Below are 16,555 nucleotides of genomic sequence, written 5' to 3'. Positions count from 1 at the left end.
ACCATTACAGTGGACAGTGCTGGTCTAGGATTTCACCATTTCTTCTAAGCACTTTCCCTTGTCTCCTCTCTGTTTGATTGACTTTCTTTGCTCTTCTCATAATGGAGTAAATTCAGACCCAGCATAAGCAGCTGTGACTTCAATGTAGTTGCACCCACCAATGCCAATCTGAGTATGGCCCTATGTCTTGTGTGGTCCCTGCCTCCTTTCTTCTTCTCTCTCTGTATCATGGAGAAGGCTAAGAAGGTGGAGAAGAGATATAATGGCAGCTAGGAGGAGGTTTAGGGACTAAGGGGACAGAGTTTGCTCTTACTTTGCCTGTGGACTTGACTCCTTTCCAGATGCAGAAGTAGCAGATGACCCAGGCGAGCAAGAGGCAGAGAGCCAGCTCCCAGCGCAGAGTGCCCAGATTGTGAATACCGTCTGAGAGTCCCAGGACTCGATTCCTGCCAGTGCAGGAGGAGAGAGAAAGGTTAACATCCCAGACTTGACTCTTCCAACAGCCCCCAGCCCAGAATTTTCATACACATCCCATAGCACGGCTGCCCAATCTCCCCCATCACTGCTGCTTCCAATCACCCTAGTCCTCACAGCAAGACTGTATTCTTGGTCACCATAATGCCTCAGGTCTCTCTGGAATCCCCAAGGAGCCTGGCCCCCGCAGTCCCACCTCCCCTTTAATCAGCCTGGGCTCTCCAACTCTCCCAAAGCCCTCAATAGCCCCATTGCAGCCCCCAAGCATTCACAGCACAGTCACTCCCAGTCTCACATCACTGCAATCCCTTTGGCTGCCTCGCAGGACACACTCCATCAGCAGCCTCCCCTGCAGCCCCCCGGTATCATCAATGGCTCCCATTCACCTGCTGGCTACTTTGTTTCCTCCAACCACCCCATGTTCTGTGGCTCCCTCTAGGAACACTTATGGTTATGGCCTATGCTACCATGGCTACACTACTATTTTAAGCATGCTAGCTCCAATGAGAGCTTGCACCAGTATATCTACAAGAGCTGGGACCACACCCCTCGCTCATAGTGTAAACATAGCCTAACAGGGACCATGTGAGAGCTGACCACCATGTCCAGACAGCTCCCCTGCAGCCTCTCACTACCCTAATATCTAGGACAACTCTGTGCCTTCTGGGCCAAAACCGCCCCAAAATTCAGTGGGTCCCTGGTAGCTGGCAACATTTTACTGAAATCACAATGGTTTCTGTAGCTATTGATGGATGGGCCCAGAGCACAGGAGCCTGACACTGAAGTCCCAGCTCTTCCTCTGACTCCTCTTGTGGCATTTTACAAGTCACTTCACCAATGGGGAAGCTGAGACACAGCAAAGAAAAACCCGCAGCTGGCCCGTGCCAACTGACTCAGGCTCGAAAGGCTTTGGCTGCAGGTAGGGTGACCAGAATGCAAATGTGAAAAATCAGGATAGGTGGTGGTGGGGGAGGAGGGGGTAATAAGAGCCTATATAAGAAAAAGACCCAAAAATCAGGACTGTCCCTATAAAAATCAGGACATCTGGTCACCCTAGCTGCAAGGCTGTTTCACTGCAATGTAGATTCCTGGACTCGGGCTGGAGCCGAGACTCAGGGACCCTCCCACTCTGCAGGGTTCTAGAACACAGGCTCCAGCCCAAACCTGGATGTCTACACAGCAATGAAACAGCCCCGCAAGTCCGAGTCACCTGGCACAGGCCAGCCGTGGGTGTCTAGTTGCTGTGTAGACATACCCAGACAGGCTAAGTGGGATAATGGATACGGATCACCTTTGCAAAGCACTTTGAAAGAGATGGATGAAAACGTGCTATTGTGATTGAGCCCCTGATTCCCACTTGCTTCCTGTGACTTCTCTAGATTGGGTGGGGGCACGGTTGTGAGCGTGAGTCCTTTGAATTACAAGTCCCATATTGTTCACGCCCTCTTAGGGCCAGTGCCGGATGATTCCCTACAGTGTATTCTGCAGCATTTCTCCTTGCAGCACTCCTCCCAGGTGCTATGTCTATTTGCTCTCTGGGTGTTTTCACACAGTGCATAAGTGCCCAGCAGTAAAGAATCACAGAAAAAGTTGCTTTCCTCTAACACTGAACAAGGAACTCAATTAGAATAAGGGGAAAAGCTACTTTGTCTCTTCCTGCTTCACCGCAGAGCATCTTTGCAGAATGTCTTCCAGCCCTCTCCCACCTGGCCTCCTGCTCTAGATAGATCATCACACTTGGTGAGCGTACATGCGTGCCCACTAGGTGTCTGTCAGGGTGGCCCAACCAACATGTGTTCAGGCCCTGTGTATCCACAACCTGCGGGTGCTGAGTGCATCTGCCATGTCAGAAAGAACGTGTCCGTGTGCGTACGTGCAAGCGTTCTCGGCTAGGGTCAATGTCTGAGCTCTGGGGCTGTGTGGTGCATGGGGTGAGACAGCGTGTGTCCAGGGAGTGCCCACGTGGCCCATGGATCTCTGTCAATCAGTATGCCCAGTCCATATGCAAGTTTGCGTGTGCAGCGAGAGTGCTCATGTGCCCCACGATGTGCGCCGTGCCATAGGTCTGGGTTCCGAGATGTGACACTTGCACATCTTTTTTGGCCTTACAGAGACTCCATTTGGAGTATTCACACTGCTGTGACCTCTTCAGGAGAGAGGAGTCTGAATCCGGGGTACGTACTCCCAGAACTCAGTAACTGGGGAGGTGGCATTAGCAGGCGCTGTCCAGTTCTCCAAGTTAGAGTGATTCAGAAAGTCCACGCAGCAATCTACAAAGGAGGAAACAAGTCGGTGAGCCCGGAAAATTCTCATGCTTCTCAGCCTTGTGCTCCCTCCCGCCTCCTCCCTGTTCACTCCAGCTGCACACAAACACTTCAAGCTGCCCTGTAAAACATCACTCGCCCTCCACCCCTGCCAGAATCCTAGTCCAGGAACAGCCAGAGGGATGCAGGAAGAGGAGGCTCCCTACTGAACAGAACCCAGATGGTGGTGGAATGCAGGGTATTGTGGGACAGCAACTATGGTTACCCAGGCTGGAAAGTTACTTAATGTTAAGAGATAGCTCAGAGAGTAATTTCCCTGGCTTTCCCCACAAATAAAGCTCTGCATGTGGAGCTGCGAGAGTCGGATCCCCCTTTGGGGAAGGCAGTGAGCTCTGTCAGGGGTATGTCAAGGACTGTGAGTCGAAAGAACGTGGAGAGGGGAACTTTCATAGATTCACAGATTCCACAGCCAGAAGGGACCACTGCAACCATGCAGTCTAGCTTCCTGGATGACACAGGCCATAGATCTTCCCCAAAATAATCCCCAGAGCAAATCTTTCAGAAAAACATTCAACCTTGATTTGAGACTAAGAGTTTTGCCAGCATAGCTTATTTTACTTAGGGAATGAGAGGGGGGGCCGGAATAAGCTACACTGGAAAAAGCACAATTTTGCCAGTATAAGCTGCAACCATATAAGAAGTGCTTTGCCTGTACAGTACACTGGTGCAGCTATAACGACAGTGCACTCCTAGCAGAGACCTGGCCTGAGTGAGCCAAAGACTGATTGAACAAACAGTTCTCTGCTCTGATGGAGGCTGCCCAGATGCTTGAGAGTCTGAGGTGCAGTGAGTTGGTTGTGCTGTACCCGGTTACACTAGATAAGGGGAGCGCCAGCTCCAGTGAAAAGCTCCTTCCATGGCTTAGAGTGGGGTGAGGACTCCAGACTAAAGCTGCTTTGAAAATGGGCTTTTTTCCCCGCTGAAAATTTTGAAAAATCGAAAACCAAAACGTTTTGATTCAGAAATGCTGCCATAAGAGTTGTAGTTTGGATGCCGCATGCTCCCACTATGAGCCGAGTTCCCTGGTCAGACTAGCAAACCCATGATGCACCATGGTCTCTCCTCATGGTGACAGAAGGCTGTTGCATCCTGACCATGGTGCATCATGGGAGAAGTAGTCTAGCTGGGGAACTCAGCCCATAGAGAAGAATGGGCACATGAGCAGGGCTGGATTTCCCATTAGGCACATGACTAGGGATGCCTAAAAATTCAATTTTTGCCACTCCCAGGTCCCAGCAGGGGTGGGGCCAGGGCTGCCTGAATGGCAGATGGCCCCATGCAGCCCTGCTGGAGCACTCCTCGCTCAGCCCAGCAGACACAATCACCTCCCAGTGGGGCTGGTGAGTGCAGCCAAGGGGCAGAGCACAGGAGAGTAGGTCTCTGGGGAGGCTTTGGGCAATGGGGGGTTTGTGGAGGGGCGCTGGGCAGTGGGACGTGGGGGAGGTATGTGTGTGTTGGGGCAGTGGGGGGTCTGTGGGTGGAGGAGGTTGTGTGGCGGGATGCCTAAAAGTTAAAAGTGGCAGTACCCTCGCCGCCCGCAATGGTTAGGAGCTCCAAGCTGCTGTGGGGGTACCCCACAGTTCCTGACTGCTGCCAGGCAGCGGGGACCCCTAGAGCTCCCGGCCAGAGGCAGATATAAGGGGTTTGTGGGGCTCTGGGCCAGAGCAAGTGGGGGCCCCTCCCCTCCGCTTCCATCTGCAGTCCCTCCGACACCCGCCCCCCACCACCACATTCCTGCTGGGGAAATGGGGTCAGAGCACGGGGGCTTGCCCCGCCACACCCCCCCCCCCCCCACACACACACACACTACTCCTGCTGGGGAGAGGGGTCAGGGCATGGGGGGCTTCTCTCCCTCCCCATCAGGAGCGCCAGGTGGGTGAGGGGAGTGGGGCAAGCCCCCGCACCCTGATGCCGCTCCTGGGCAGGAGTGCCGGGGCGGGCAGCAGAGCACCCATTTTTCCGGGGGCCCCCAATTGACAAGGACCCCTGGGCATGGGCCCCATTGGCCCAGTGGCTAATCTGCCACAGTTCCCAGTTGCTGCGGGTGGCTGGGGATCACCCCGCAGCTCCCGGGTGCTGCGGGGCAATGGGGCCCTCGGATCTCCTAGCTGCCACAAACCATGGGGGGACCCTGCAGGTCCTGGCTGCCACGGGTGGCGGGGGGCCCTCCACTGCTCCCAGCCTCCATAGGCAGTGAGGGGCCCCAGAGCTCCGAGTCATGGGTGGCAGGAGACTCTGGAGCTCTAAGCCCCTGTGGGCAGGGGTGGGGAGCTTGGAGATGGGAGCCCCGCAGCTGCCTAAACACCAGGGAAGGTGTGGGGAGCTGCCTAGGGGCATGCAAGGTGTAAATCCAGCCCTGCACATGAGGAAACCAAACACCACCTATTTGGCCCACAACTGCATATTGAAAAAAAAATATTTTAGTTTTCAGCTGAATATTTCAATGAAATTTCAAAATTTTCCACATAAAGCAAGCAGTGCAAAAAAATTTGTTTAATCAAATACCCAATTTTCTGTCAAAAAGCAGTTTTGATGGAAAGTTTTCAAACCCAGATCCTCTTTCCAGAAGCAGACTAGCTGAAGTTGTACCTGAGTTCCAAGGATTATCACAGGTGGCCCAGGGAAGCACAGCAGTAAAGGAGCTGAACAGGTAGAAGATAGCCCAAGATAGGATGACGATGTAGTAGATATTCAGATAGGATTCAATGACTTGTGAGGCATATCCAATTCCTAAGAGGGAAAGTGACAGGGGTTAGGAAATGGCCCCAGGCTAGCCCCAAATATAGCAGACTTTAGCTTCAAATAGTGCCATAAACCATCCCACTGGAGCTGGGGGCATGGCAGATTAATGAGCAATTTGGTTCACCAAAGAATCCTGTAAGATTCAGGTTGAGGGTGGGAGATCCAGATGTGTTTCATCATGGGGGAGAAATCAGAAATAAAAAGGGTTTTCACTGCTAACTACATCCCATGCCCAAAGAATGAGGCCAGAGAAAAAGCATAGGGTCAAGAAGGTGGTGGAATCTCCATCATTTTGGTTTTTAAAGCCCAGCTTGACAAAGCCCTGGCTGGGATGATTTAGTTGGGGTTAGTCCTGCTTTGAGCAGGGGGTTGGACTAGATGACCTCCTGAGGTCTCTTCCAACCCTAATCTTCTATGATTGTAGGAGGTAGCTTCTAATCCTGGCTCTGCCAATATCAGCAAATGCCAATATGAGCAAATCACTTAATCTTTCTCTGCCTCAGTTTCCCCCTCTGTAAAATGGGGATCATAAAACTTCAGAATAGTTGTGAGGTCAATTCTCTGTGGTTTTAAAGGGCTGTCCAGAAAACTAGAATTCCATTTAACAAAAAAAGTCAAGGTTTTGGTCATTTGTTTTTATTCTGCTTCAGAACAAGAACTAGACCTTTTGAAATTTTTCATACAAAAGCCTATGAGACCCAGAAATTCCATCATGGACCTGAGAAACCCATTCATTGACTCACCTTCAAAGAGAGGGCAGATCTTCCTCCAGGCAGTGATCCCTCCCTGGCTGGTGTACTGTCCTAGAGCTGTCTCCAGGAAGAACACTGGGATCCCACAACTAAAGAGGAAGATAAGGTAGGGGATGAAGAAGGCACCTGCAGAGAGAGAGAGTGGGTGGGTGGGTGGAAAATGGAGGAATCTTTACTACTCTACATTATCATAACCACTCATTACCAGCTACACGAACAAGCAAGATGTACCATCAAGGCTCAGGTAAACACCCTTGAATGTAGATGCCTATCTGAACTAAATGGACCTGTTGGCCTGCAAAACTGTGTAGATCTTGCAAGAGAACAGCCTCTCGGCTTTCTTCTTCTTGTCCTGGAAATATCACAAGCACCACCGTCCTCATGCTATTTCAGCACTTCTGCATCTGGTCCTGGCCAGAACCTGGAAGAGCAGAAAGGCAAGAAGATAAGAAAAGCCCACAGAAAATAAACATTGACTATACTTTTCAACCTTTAAAACTGGTTTGAGCAAAGGTTTGGGAAGGTAAGAGGAAATCTTATTGTATCCAAACTGGGTCCTCCTTACCTAGCAGTAACAGCACAGCTCTCTCAAGTTGATTCTCAATTGCTGCCAGGATCTTAGTTTAGTCTCCAGCCTTTCCTTCTCCCATCTCCTAATTTGCCTTTCCAAAGAGAGCAGCTGGATTCCACACTTAAGAACCCACCCACCTCAGTCTAAGGGCAGACACAAGGCAGGCAAATGCCATTCCCTCCTGGTTGAAACAACAGCCCTCAGGGCTTCATCAGACACAGGGAACAAATGGTATATATTCCCATCCTTTGCCCCCGTCCTCTGATAAAAAACACAGATGTTTGGAACAAAGATTTGGGCTCCTTCTCTCAAAGGCAAATCTGGTTCTTCTTAGATCTGTTTCTCCCTTGCCAGAATCAGTCTTGCAGACCCACATTCCTTCCTATGACGGATAATTAACAATTGGGTCTAAATAAAGTGCATTTCCCCTTGTTCTTATGCCAATAATGTTAAAATAAAGAGCAACATCAAAATATTCCCTAAACACAGATGTACTATAGCTGCAGGGGACCTAGGGCGAGCAGACCCATCACATCCAGGCAGGATCAGTCCAAGTTCATGAAGTAGGAAACATAGATCCTGTACATATTCAGCTAAAGGCAGCTGCTCCTTTCACAGCCTGTAGAGAGGTTAGCCGGGGCTCATCTCTCCTGGGTGGCGGGGAACCACACCGCCTCATTAAACTCGGGAAGATGGGGAATTAGTTCGGCCGTGGGAGTCTGCCTCTGCGGCTTTTGTGAGGGCAGAAATAAACACAGTAAGCCCACGCCCTAGGTCAGGGCGAGGCAACGGTGAGTCAGGTGCTCAGGCCTTCAGGCAGGGGCTGAGCGACAACAGTATAAACAGTAAGCCCAGGCCCTAGGTCAGGGCGGGACAATGGTGAGTCAGGCCCTCAGGCCGGGGCTGAGCAACATCAGTAGATACACAGTAAGCCCAGGCCCTAGGTTCCAAAGGGCCTAGAAGAGGGGGAGACTGCCACCCGCAGGGCCTCCCACTCCGCTGCGTCCCAGCCTGGGGCCCTAGCAGCAAGCAGAAGACGCACTGCTGCATCAGTGGGGATCCTGGCCGCAACACACGGACATGGGTTCTGGCAGGGTCGCAGCCAGACTAGGGTCGGCTGTCCCTGGGCTACTTCCAGACTCCCCCTCTTGAGGTACCTGGGTCAGGGTGGTGTCCTCAGGGGGGTCCAGCACCAGGGGTTCCTCGGGATAGCTGGCGAGGGGTAGACTCAGCAACTCCTCTGGGTAGCTGGCGCGGGGCAGGTCGGGCCAGTCCTCAGGTATACTGCAGGCTGCTGGGGTTTCCCAATCGCGAGCTAGGCCAGAGGTGTCTGGCCTCCCCGGCGGCTGCTCTCCCAGTGAGCCCTGAGGTTGGAACTTTATACTTCTGGGGCAACGCCTGACCCCCTGGGAGGACGGGCTCAGAGCGCCCTGGCTCCACCAATTCTGGTGTCTGGAGGGACTCGTCTCTCTCCGGGGCGATGGGGAACCACACCGCCCCACTACACACACATCCCCTCAAATCCGGCTCCCACTCGTTGGGGCCAGGCTCTTCCATCCCTCCTAGGCAGGAGAGGAAGTTGGCATTTGCATGGTCTTTGCCGGCCCTGTGCCGGATGGCGAAAGCATAGGGCTGTAATGCCAGATATCAGCACTTTAGTCTACTGTTTTTCATTCTGGTTAACCACTGGAGTGGGGCATGGTTCGTGACTAGTGTAAATGGGGCCCTGAGAAGGTAGTACCGCAGGTTGTCACAGGCCCATTTAGAGAAAGAAGCACTTGCAGCTATTACCGCGTAGTTCTTCTCGCGGGGGAATAATTTAATACAAGACCGGATGGTCTTCTTGGGACAGGACGGTCCCAAGCCCTACCTCTGAGGTAGGATGGAAGGAGGTCCGTGTGGAGGATGAAGTCACAGTCAAATTGTGGGCTATATAGGACCGGCTCCTGGCAGAGGCACTCCTTGAGTGTCTGGAAGGCGTCTTCATATTCTTGGGTCCACAGCACGCACCGGGGGCTGTCCTTAGTCAAAAGTCCCATTAAGGGGGCTGCGATGGAAGCAAACGGGGGGGATGAATCGCCGATAGTAGCCGGCGAGCCCCAGGAATTGCCGCACTTGGCGTTTCACGGTCGGTGGCGGCCAGGCTGCCAGTGCTTGAACCTTTCCCATAAGGGATTTCACTCATCCTCCCACTATGGTGTATCCGAGGTACATTGCCTCTTGCCATCCAATGCGACACTTTTTTGGATTGGCCATTAGTCCCACCTTTCACCAGGATCTCAGGACCGCGGCTACACATTCCAGGTGGTCCCCCCACTGGCAGCTGTAGACTACATCATCCAAATACGCCGCAGCATAGTTTTGATGGGGCCATAGAAGGTGATCCATTAGTTGTTGGAACGTCACCAAGGAGGCAGAAGGGCATTCGGGTAAATTGGTAAAGTCCTGTTGGGGTGGCGAATGCCGTCTTCTCCTTGGAGATGAAATCGAGCGGGATCTGCCAGTACTCCTTACTGAGGTCGAGGGTGGTGATGAAACAGGCCGCCCCTAGGCGGCCAAGCAGTTCATCCACACGGGGCAGAGGATATGCATCAAACCTTGAGATGGTGTTGACTCCCCGGAAGTCTATACAGGAGTACCGTGTTGCATCAGGTTTGGGAACCAAGACCACTGGACTGCGCCACTCACTCTGCAGCGGCTCGATGACTCCTAGGGCTAGCCTGGCCTGTACTTCCTCCTCGACCTCCTGCCGCATTCGGTGCAGCAGATTACCTTCCCTGGCTTGGTCTGGATGGCATGATGGACCAGGGTCATGTAACCAGGTAGGACCATAAAGGTTCTCCTGAAAGCCTGCAGGAGGCATTGGGCCTGCTTTCGCTGCTCCTCTGTGAGTGTGTCGCCGAGCTGGGGGCCTGCAGGGTCTTCTGTCAGAGACGCACTGGGCCGCAACTCTGGTTCTGGCGGGTAAGGGTTAATTAATAGGCCCTCCCGCTTTCGCCATGGTTTCAATAGATTCACATGATATTGCTGGGTCTTCTTGCGCCGGTCGGGCTGGTGGACCTCATAGGTGACGGGCCCGACCTTCCGGGCCACCTCATAGGGTCCCTGCCCAAGGGCCAGTAGGTTCGATTCACTCGACGGTAGGAGGAGCAGGACCCGATCACCTGGCTCAAAGGCACGGACCCGTGCTTCCTGGTTATAGGTTCGTGCCTGGACTTCCTGCGCAGCTTTTAAGTTTTTGTGTGCTAGGGTTCCAGCCTGAACAAGGTGCTCCTGGAGCTGGAGACCATACTTCAGGAGGCCCTGGGTTGGAGATGGAGATTGCTCCCATGTCTCCTACATTAAATCTAACAGGCCCCATGGGCGGTGGCCATATAGTAGCTCGAACAAGGAAAATTTTGTTGATGACTGGGGTACCTTGCAGATTGCCAGCAGTAAGGGTGGGAGTATCTGGTCCCAGGCGTCTCTCCTCTGGGGGAAACTTGCACAACATCTCCTTCAGGGTCCGATTGAATCGTTCCACCAGCCTCTCAATCTGTGGTGGTAGACGGAAGTGTGTAACTGTTTAAATCCCAGGAGCTCGCATACCTGCTGCAACAGCCAGGAGGTGAAATTGGTGCCCTGGTCAGTTAGGATTTCCCAGGGCAGGCCCACTCGAGAGAAGATCTTCACTAGTTCATCAGCAATGGTTCAGGCAGTGGTGCTCCGCAGTGGCACAGCCTAGGGGAAAATGGGCAGCATAATCAATGATGACCAGCACATAGTGGAATCCCGCGGCACTTCTCGGGAGCGGGCCCACGAGGCCCATGGCCACCCGCTCAAATGGCATCTCCACTATGGACATGGAAACCAAAGGGGCATTGGGCACCCGTGGGGGAAGGCGCTAACTGGCACTCTGGGCAGGAGCTACAATAGTTCCTCACCTCCTGGTGAACGCTGGGCCAGAAGAACCATGTCAAAATCCGGGCAAGGGTCTTTTCATGGCCCAAGTGCCCTGCAGCAGGGATGTCGTGTGCGAGCTTCATTACTGCTCGTCAGTGGCACCGAGGCACCAGCAGCTGCGTCCATGGTTCTTCCGTGTGTGGATCCCGTTCCGCCTGGTAAAGACGGTCATGACATAGCTCGAAACAGGGCCACTGATATGCACAATGTGGGTCGATCACGGCTCCATCAACAGCGGCTAGTCATTTGTAGACCCAACTAAGAGTGGGGTCTGCTCTTTGATCATGGCAAAAGTTGGCGTTAAGTCGGGGTTCGACAGTCGGCCCAGGCAGGGGGTCCTCAGTTTCCTCGGTCCCTCCCTCAGGGTCCGGGGTCTCCTCCTCCAATTGGGCCTCGGGGCAATCTCCTTCCAGTGCAGGGGTCGAGCGGAGGATCTCCTCGAACACAGGCCAGTCCCGCCCCAGAATCACCTGGTAGGCTAGTCAAGGAGCCAGGCTGACAACCATCTGTTGTGTGACCGAGGACACCGTTAGCGGGATCCAGGCACTGGGGGAGGGCCGCACGCTGCCATGGATGCATTGCAGCCAGATCGTCCCCAGGGGGGGTTGGCCTGGGGCCCCAAGGTCTGACGGATTAACATCTGGCCACAGCCTGAATTGATCAGGGCCAGGGTTAGGTGGTCCCCGACAACTACCAGAACCGTGATCTTGGGGACCTGTGGCAGCCGGGCCCGGGTCTCTCCCGCACAGACGTGGCCAAAGCTGCAGTCCATCTCAGTGCAGTCACACTGCAAGTGGCCATATTTCCCGATTTCCGGGCGACCACCCTAGGTGGGGGCTCCTGTTGGGCCCCTGGTGGACTCCGATTGGTCCTCAGAACATTCGATACGGTGGGCATGGATCCTTGTTGAGGTGGGAGTTTAGGGCATTTGGCCCAAAGCCCCGAGCTAGCCTCTTGCCCGCATGGGAGACTCCGCACTTCGGTCTGAATGCCCCCTTTCTTTTTTGGTTTAGGGTGCTCTGGCCCTGGGGGTGGGCTCTGGTAGCTGGCCCCACTGGCGCTTCAGCCACGAGGAAGCTGCCACTCCTGACTCTCAGTCAGGAACTTGATAAGTTTGTCCATATCCATGGCTTTTTCTGGGGTACGTTCCCCCCGAAACCCCTTCTCACAGGGGTCGAGTGATCATGCCCATGTTCTCCACCACGTGTAGACAGATTAGCCAGGGCTCATCTCTTTCCGGGGCGGCGGGGAACCATACCACCTCACTAAACTCGGGAAGCTGTCTTGTGGGGAATTAGTTCGGGCACAGGAGTCTTCCTCTGCGGCCTTTGTGAGGGCAGAAATAAACACAGTAAGCCCAGACCCTAGGTCAGGGCGAGGCAATGGTGAGTCAGGCCCTCAGGCCGGGGCTGAGCAACAACAGTAGATACACAGTGAGCCCAGGCCCTAGGTTCCAAAGGGCCTGGGAGAGGGGGAGACTGCCACCCGCGAGTTGGGTGGCAGGGGGGATGCAGGCCCTCCCACTCCACTGCGTCCCAACCCGGGGCCCTACCAGCAGCAGCTGCATCAGTGGGGATCCTGGCTGCAACACACGGACATGGGTTCTGGCAGTGTCACAGCCAGACTAGGGTCAGCTGCTTCCGTGCTACTTCCAGACTCCCCCTCTTGAGGAACCTGCGTCAGGGTGGTGTCCTCAGGGGGGTCCAGCACCATGGGTTCCTTGGGATAGCTGGCGAGGGGTAGACTCGGCAGCTCCTCCTGGTAGCTGGCGTGGGACAGACTCAGCTACTCCTCCGGGTAGCTGGCACGGGGCAGGCTTGGCAACTCCTCCGGGTAGCTGGCACGGGGCAGGTCAGGCCAGTCCTCGGGTTTACTGCATGCCGCTGGGGTTTCCCAGTTGTGAGCTGGGCCGGAGGCATCAGACCTCCCCGGCAGCTGCTCTCCCAGTGAGCTCTGAGGTCGGGCCTTTATACTTCCGGGGCAATGCCTGACCCCCTTGGGGGCGGTCTTAGAGCTCCCTGGCTCCGCCCACTCTGGTGTCCGGAGAGACTCGTCTCTCTCCGGGGTGGCAGGGAGCCACACCACCTCACTGCACAGCCACATAAAAGACCTTCAGTCAGAGTTCTTGTGAGGCAACAGTATTATCCAGTACTTGATTAGATGAATCCATAGGGAGATCCCATACCCTGTTTTCTGATTCTGATTGTCCTGGGCTGATCAATTTAATCAATAATCATTTATAAGAGTGCCACCTTACATTTATAAAGCTTCTTTCCATTCTGAAGTTCCCAAAGTGCTGGCCAGGATACCAGGGTTAACATCTACTTTTGCAAAAAATGACATGGAAGCTCTCATGACTGTACAAGTGGTCAGCCGACCCCCTCCTCCCCCCAACACAGTTCTGAGCCATTGGTTCTCAACGGGAAGGGTGCTTTGTACTAAAACATGAAAGCCACTTTCTGCAGCATCTTGAATTTTCTGTGGTAGTCTCCCAGCCAAGTTTTGCCCAGACCCAGCTGTGTTCAGTTTGAGAGATCTAATAAGATCACAGCCTGATATGTTACAGCTACATTAGAAAAAATCACTGAGGCAAATAATTCAGTAATTTTCAATGCAACAGAAATTATGCAAGTAGTCTTTTCAGTTACACTGGTCACGATAGAGACTGCAAGGATTATCAATCCTGATACTCCTGCTTCACCTGGGAAAAGAGATCCAAATGCAAGGTCACTGTGACCTGGCCTTTACTGAATGGGAAGTCAAAGGGGGAGTGGTATATATGATTGTAAACATTATCTCAGGACCTGACCATGGAATGGAAGCACAAGGTGTGTTCTTAATACCTTACAGGACTATGTTCTTTTAGTTTTAGTTTTCCTTAATAAATCAAAATCCAACCATTTTTATAAACAAACTGCTGACGTTCAATTATCTCCCACCCCCCGCTGCTCTGTGTTTCATTTTATGGTCACTAGAAAAATTTCATTTTTAACCATGTTAAAGATCTTACTGCAGTTTTACTGGACTAAGGAATTAAGCAAGTCATGCAAGAAGCAGCAGTGAAGGGGGATGGACTCTTTCTGTGGGAATGTTTCCCCGGGCCAGGAGTTGGCTACTTATAGATCTATTACTGGGAAAGAGGTAGAGGTATCCTTTCCTTGCTCATCGTCCCAGGCACACCTTCCTGAAGCTCCTCAAATTCATCTTTACACCAGGACAAGTGCCTTGCCCTTTGGCTTTGAAAATCTGGTGACCTTACTCAGCTTTAGAATTCATTGGGGACAACACACCTCTGTTGGAATAAGTGTTTTTCCTGTCAGGGATTACCAAAAATACCAAAGTACTGTGAGAAAGGCTACAATCATGGGCCAGTCAGGCCTGAAGGGTGAGTTTAGTGGGGACAGGAGCACCAGCTGGGTCACAGAACATACAGGATAGGGGAACAGTTGTCCAGGTGCCCTTGAGGAGGAGCCCAGGCCCTGAAGGAGATAACAGCAACAAAGCATTTTCCCCTGCCAGAAGATCAGCTATGATCAGAGAGAGCTTAGGAATAGCTGGGAGGAGGGGGAATGCATTGGGGCTGGGGACGAAGGGTCCCAGGGACTGTTGGGTGGGGGAACTGTCAGGGTGGGTTCCCTGGGAGTGGGAGCCCCCAAAGGTTCTGATAATTCAGCTGTGTTTTTAGATAAGCATCTCACCTGTTGGCTGCCTCTACAAATGGCAAACCTAGAGGTTCATCCATTATTAAGATGGGGAGCCTACTGAAAGCTGGATTGCTCCTCTCTGTCTGGCAGAGCTACTCTGAGCATCCACCCATGGAGTGAGATTTGTCTCCCACAGCTCATTTTACCTCACTGCATGATTACTTCATTAAAGGCATGGGGGTGGGCTTGGTCTCTATGTATGGGCTGTGACATTACTGACACAAACTGGGACCATATAGGTCATTGTTGCAACCCAGGTCCTGTAGTGGCACCAAATCTTGTATAAAGGGAGTCAAATAAGGTGTCTAAGACAAGGTTATGGTTTGCTGGTTATGATTATGCTATCTGTTTGCATGCATCATTTTGGTATTTAAAGTTATAAGTATTGGCTTTATACTGTCTGTATTTCAAAATTGTGCTATTCTTCTGGGTGGCACCCCAGACAATTTGGCATCAGCACAGCCTAGCTTCCTTGATGCCCATTAAAGGCCATCAGCTACAGAAGTGACCCATTGAGAGAAGGCAGATACGCCTTGTGACTCAGCAAGGCATGCAGGGACACACGTATAGACAGAACTCCAAGGTTTTTCCATGCCATGAGCTAGACAGCTTGTTTTTAGGACAAAGAAAGCAGAGGCCACATGGCAAGAGACTATAAAAGGCTGCTGCAGCTCCTCCATCTTGTCTTCAATCCTGCTTCTAACCTCTAGAGGAACTGTGCTACACTGAAGCTCTGAACAAAGGACTGATTGACCCATCCAAGCTGTGGATGTACTCCAGAGACTTGATTTGAACCTGCAATTTATTCCATCACTGCTACAAGCCTGAACCAAGAACTTTGCCATTACTGTATGTAATTGATTCCATTTAACCAATTTTAGCTCTCATCTATATTTCTTTCTTTTTATGAATAAACCTTTAGATTTTAGATTCTAAAGGATTGGCAACAGCATGATTTGTCGGTAAGATCTAACTGGTGTATTGACCTGGGTCTGGGGCTTGGTCCTTTGGGATCGGGAGAACCTTTTTTCTTTTACTGGGGTATTGGTTTTCATAACCATTCATCCCCATAACGAGTGGCACTGGTGGCGATTCTGGGAAACTGGAGTGTCTAAGGGAATTGTATGACTTATGGTTAGCCAGTGGGGTGAGACCAAAGCCCTCTCTGTTTGGCTGGCTTGGCGTGCCTTAGTAGTGAAGAACTTACTGCAGTTTTACTGGACTAAGGAATTAAGCAAGTCATGCAAGAAGCAGCAGTGAAGGGGGATGTAACTGCCATGCTCTTAGCAATTTGTCCTGCATTCATACTCTCAGTTGTGTCCCACCAAAGGCAGCATTGTGTATATATGAACGGATGAAAGCGCCTGCTCTGGTGCTCATATTCCTCGGCCAACATCTCACGTAGCCTGCACTTTTATGGACTTACCACCTCCATTTTTGTAACAGAGATAAGGGAACCTCCAGACATTGCCCAGGCCGACGATCTCCCCAGCCACGGATAGCATAAACTCTATTTTATTACTCCACTGGCCTCTTGCCTCCATTTCAGGCTTCTCTTCTTTGAGCAGCACCATGCCCCCATTTGGCTCAGCCTCCACAGCTGCTTTACTCTCCATGGCCCAACTGAGCAGGGGAAACTGGGAGGGAAAACAGAGAACATACTGTAAGAAGCTGTTACAGGACACACAGGTGAAATGAGCTGGGAAGGGACTCAGCTACCCAAATTCGTATTGTGACAGAAGCCTCAGCTCAGGGCAATTCCCAGCATAGTCCAGGGAAACTCCATCTGAGAACTAGTTGCACCATACAAGGGGCTGTTTCTTAAAAGACAGAAGCCAACTGATTCGTCAGCTGAAACAGAGTCCTGGCCCCACCTTCATCTCCACCTCCCTTTGACTAGACCCACCTCCTCCCCATCCTCTTATTCCCAATAGCCTCCCTGTCACTGATGACAAAACCTTTTTAAAATGTCCGGTGTGACGGTTTGGGTCACAGAGACCCCCTTGGGACTGCCACCTGATGTCCTGAGACTACCTCTGAGCCCGT

General features: G+C 52.3%; 1 protein-coding gene across 1 annotated transcript in view; it reads right to left on the bottom strand.

Annotated features, from left to right (window-relative positions):
* LOC144259302 (sodium- and chloride-dependent betaine transporter-like) overlaps positions 1-16,125 on the bottom strand; it is a 39,001-nt gene extending 22,876 nt beyond the window's left edge. The window contains exons 1-5 of the mRNA XM_077807510.1: positions 15,936-16,125; positions 6,284-6,418; positions 5,388-5,528; positions 2,657-2,744; positions 314-446 (exon numbers count right to left, since the gene is read on the bottom strand). Of these exons, the coding sequence (XP_077663636.1) occupies positions 314-446; positions 2,657-2,744; positions 5,388-5,528; positions 6,284-6,418; positions 15,936-16,125 (687 nt within the window). The remainder of the gene's footprint in view (positions 1-313; positions 447-2,656; positions 2,745-5,387; positions 5,529-6,283; positions 6,419-15,935) is intronic.
* Between the last annotated feature and the right edge of the window lie 430 nt (positions 16,126-16,555).

Source organism: Eretmochelys imbricata, chromosome 1 (assembly GCF_965152235.1).
Source record: "Eretmochelys imbricata isolate rEreImb1 chromosome 1, rEreImb1.hap1, whole genome shotgun sequence".
In the NCBI taxonomy this organism is placed as follows: Eukaryota; Metazoa; Chordata; order Testudines; family Cheloniidae; genus Eretmochelys; species Eretmochelys imbricata.
Note: the sequence above shows the minus strand (reverse complement) of the source record. Positions and strands in the feature narration are given on the sequence as shown.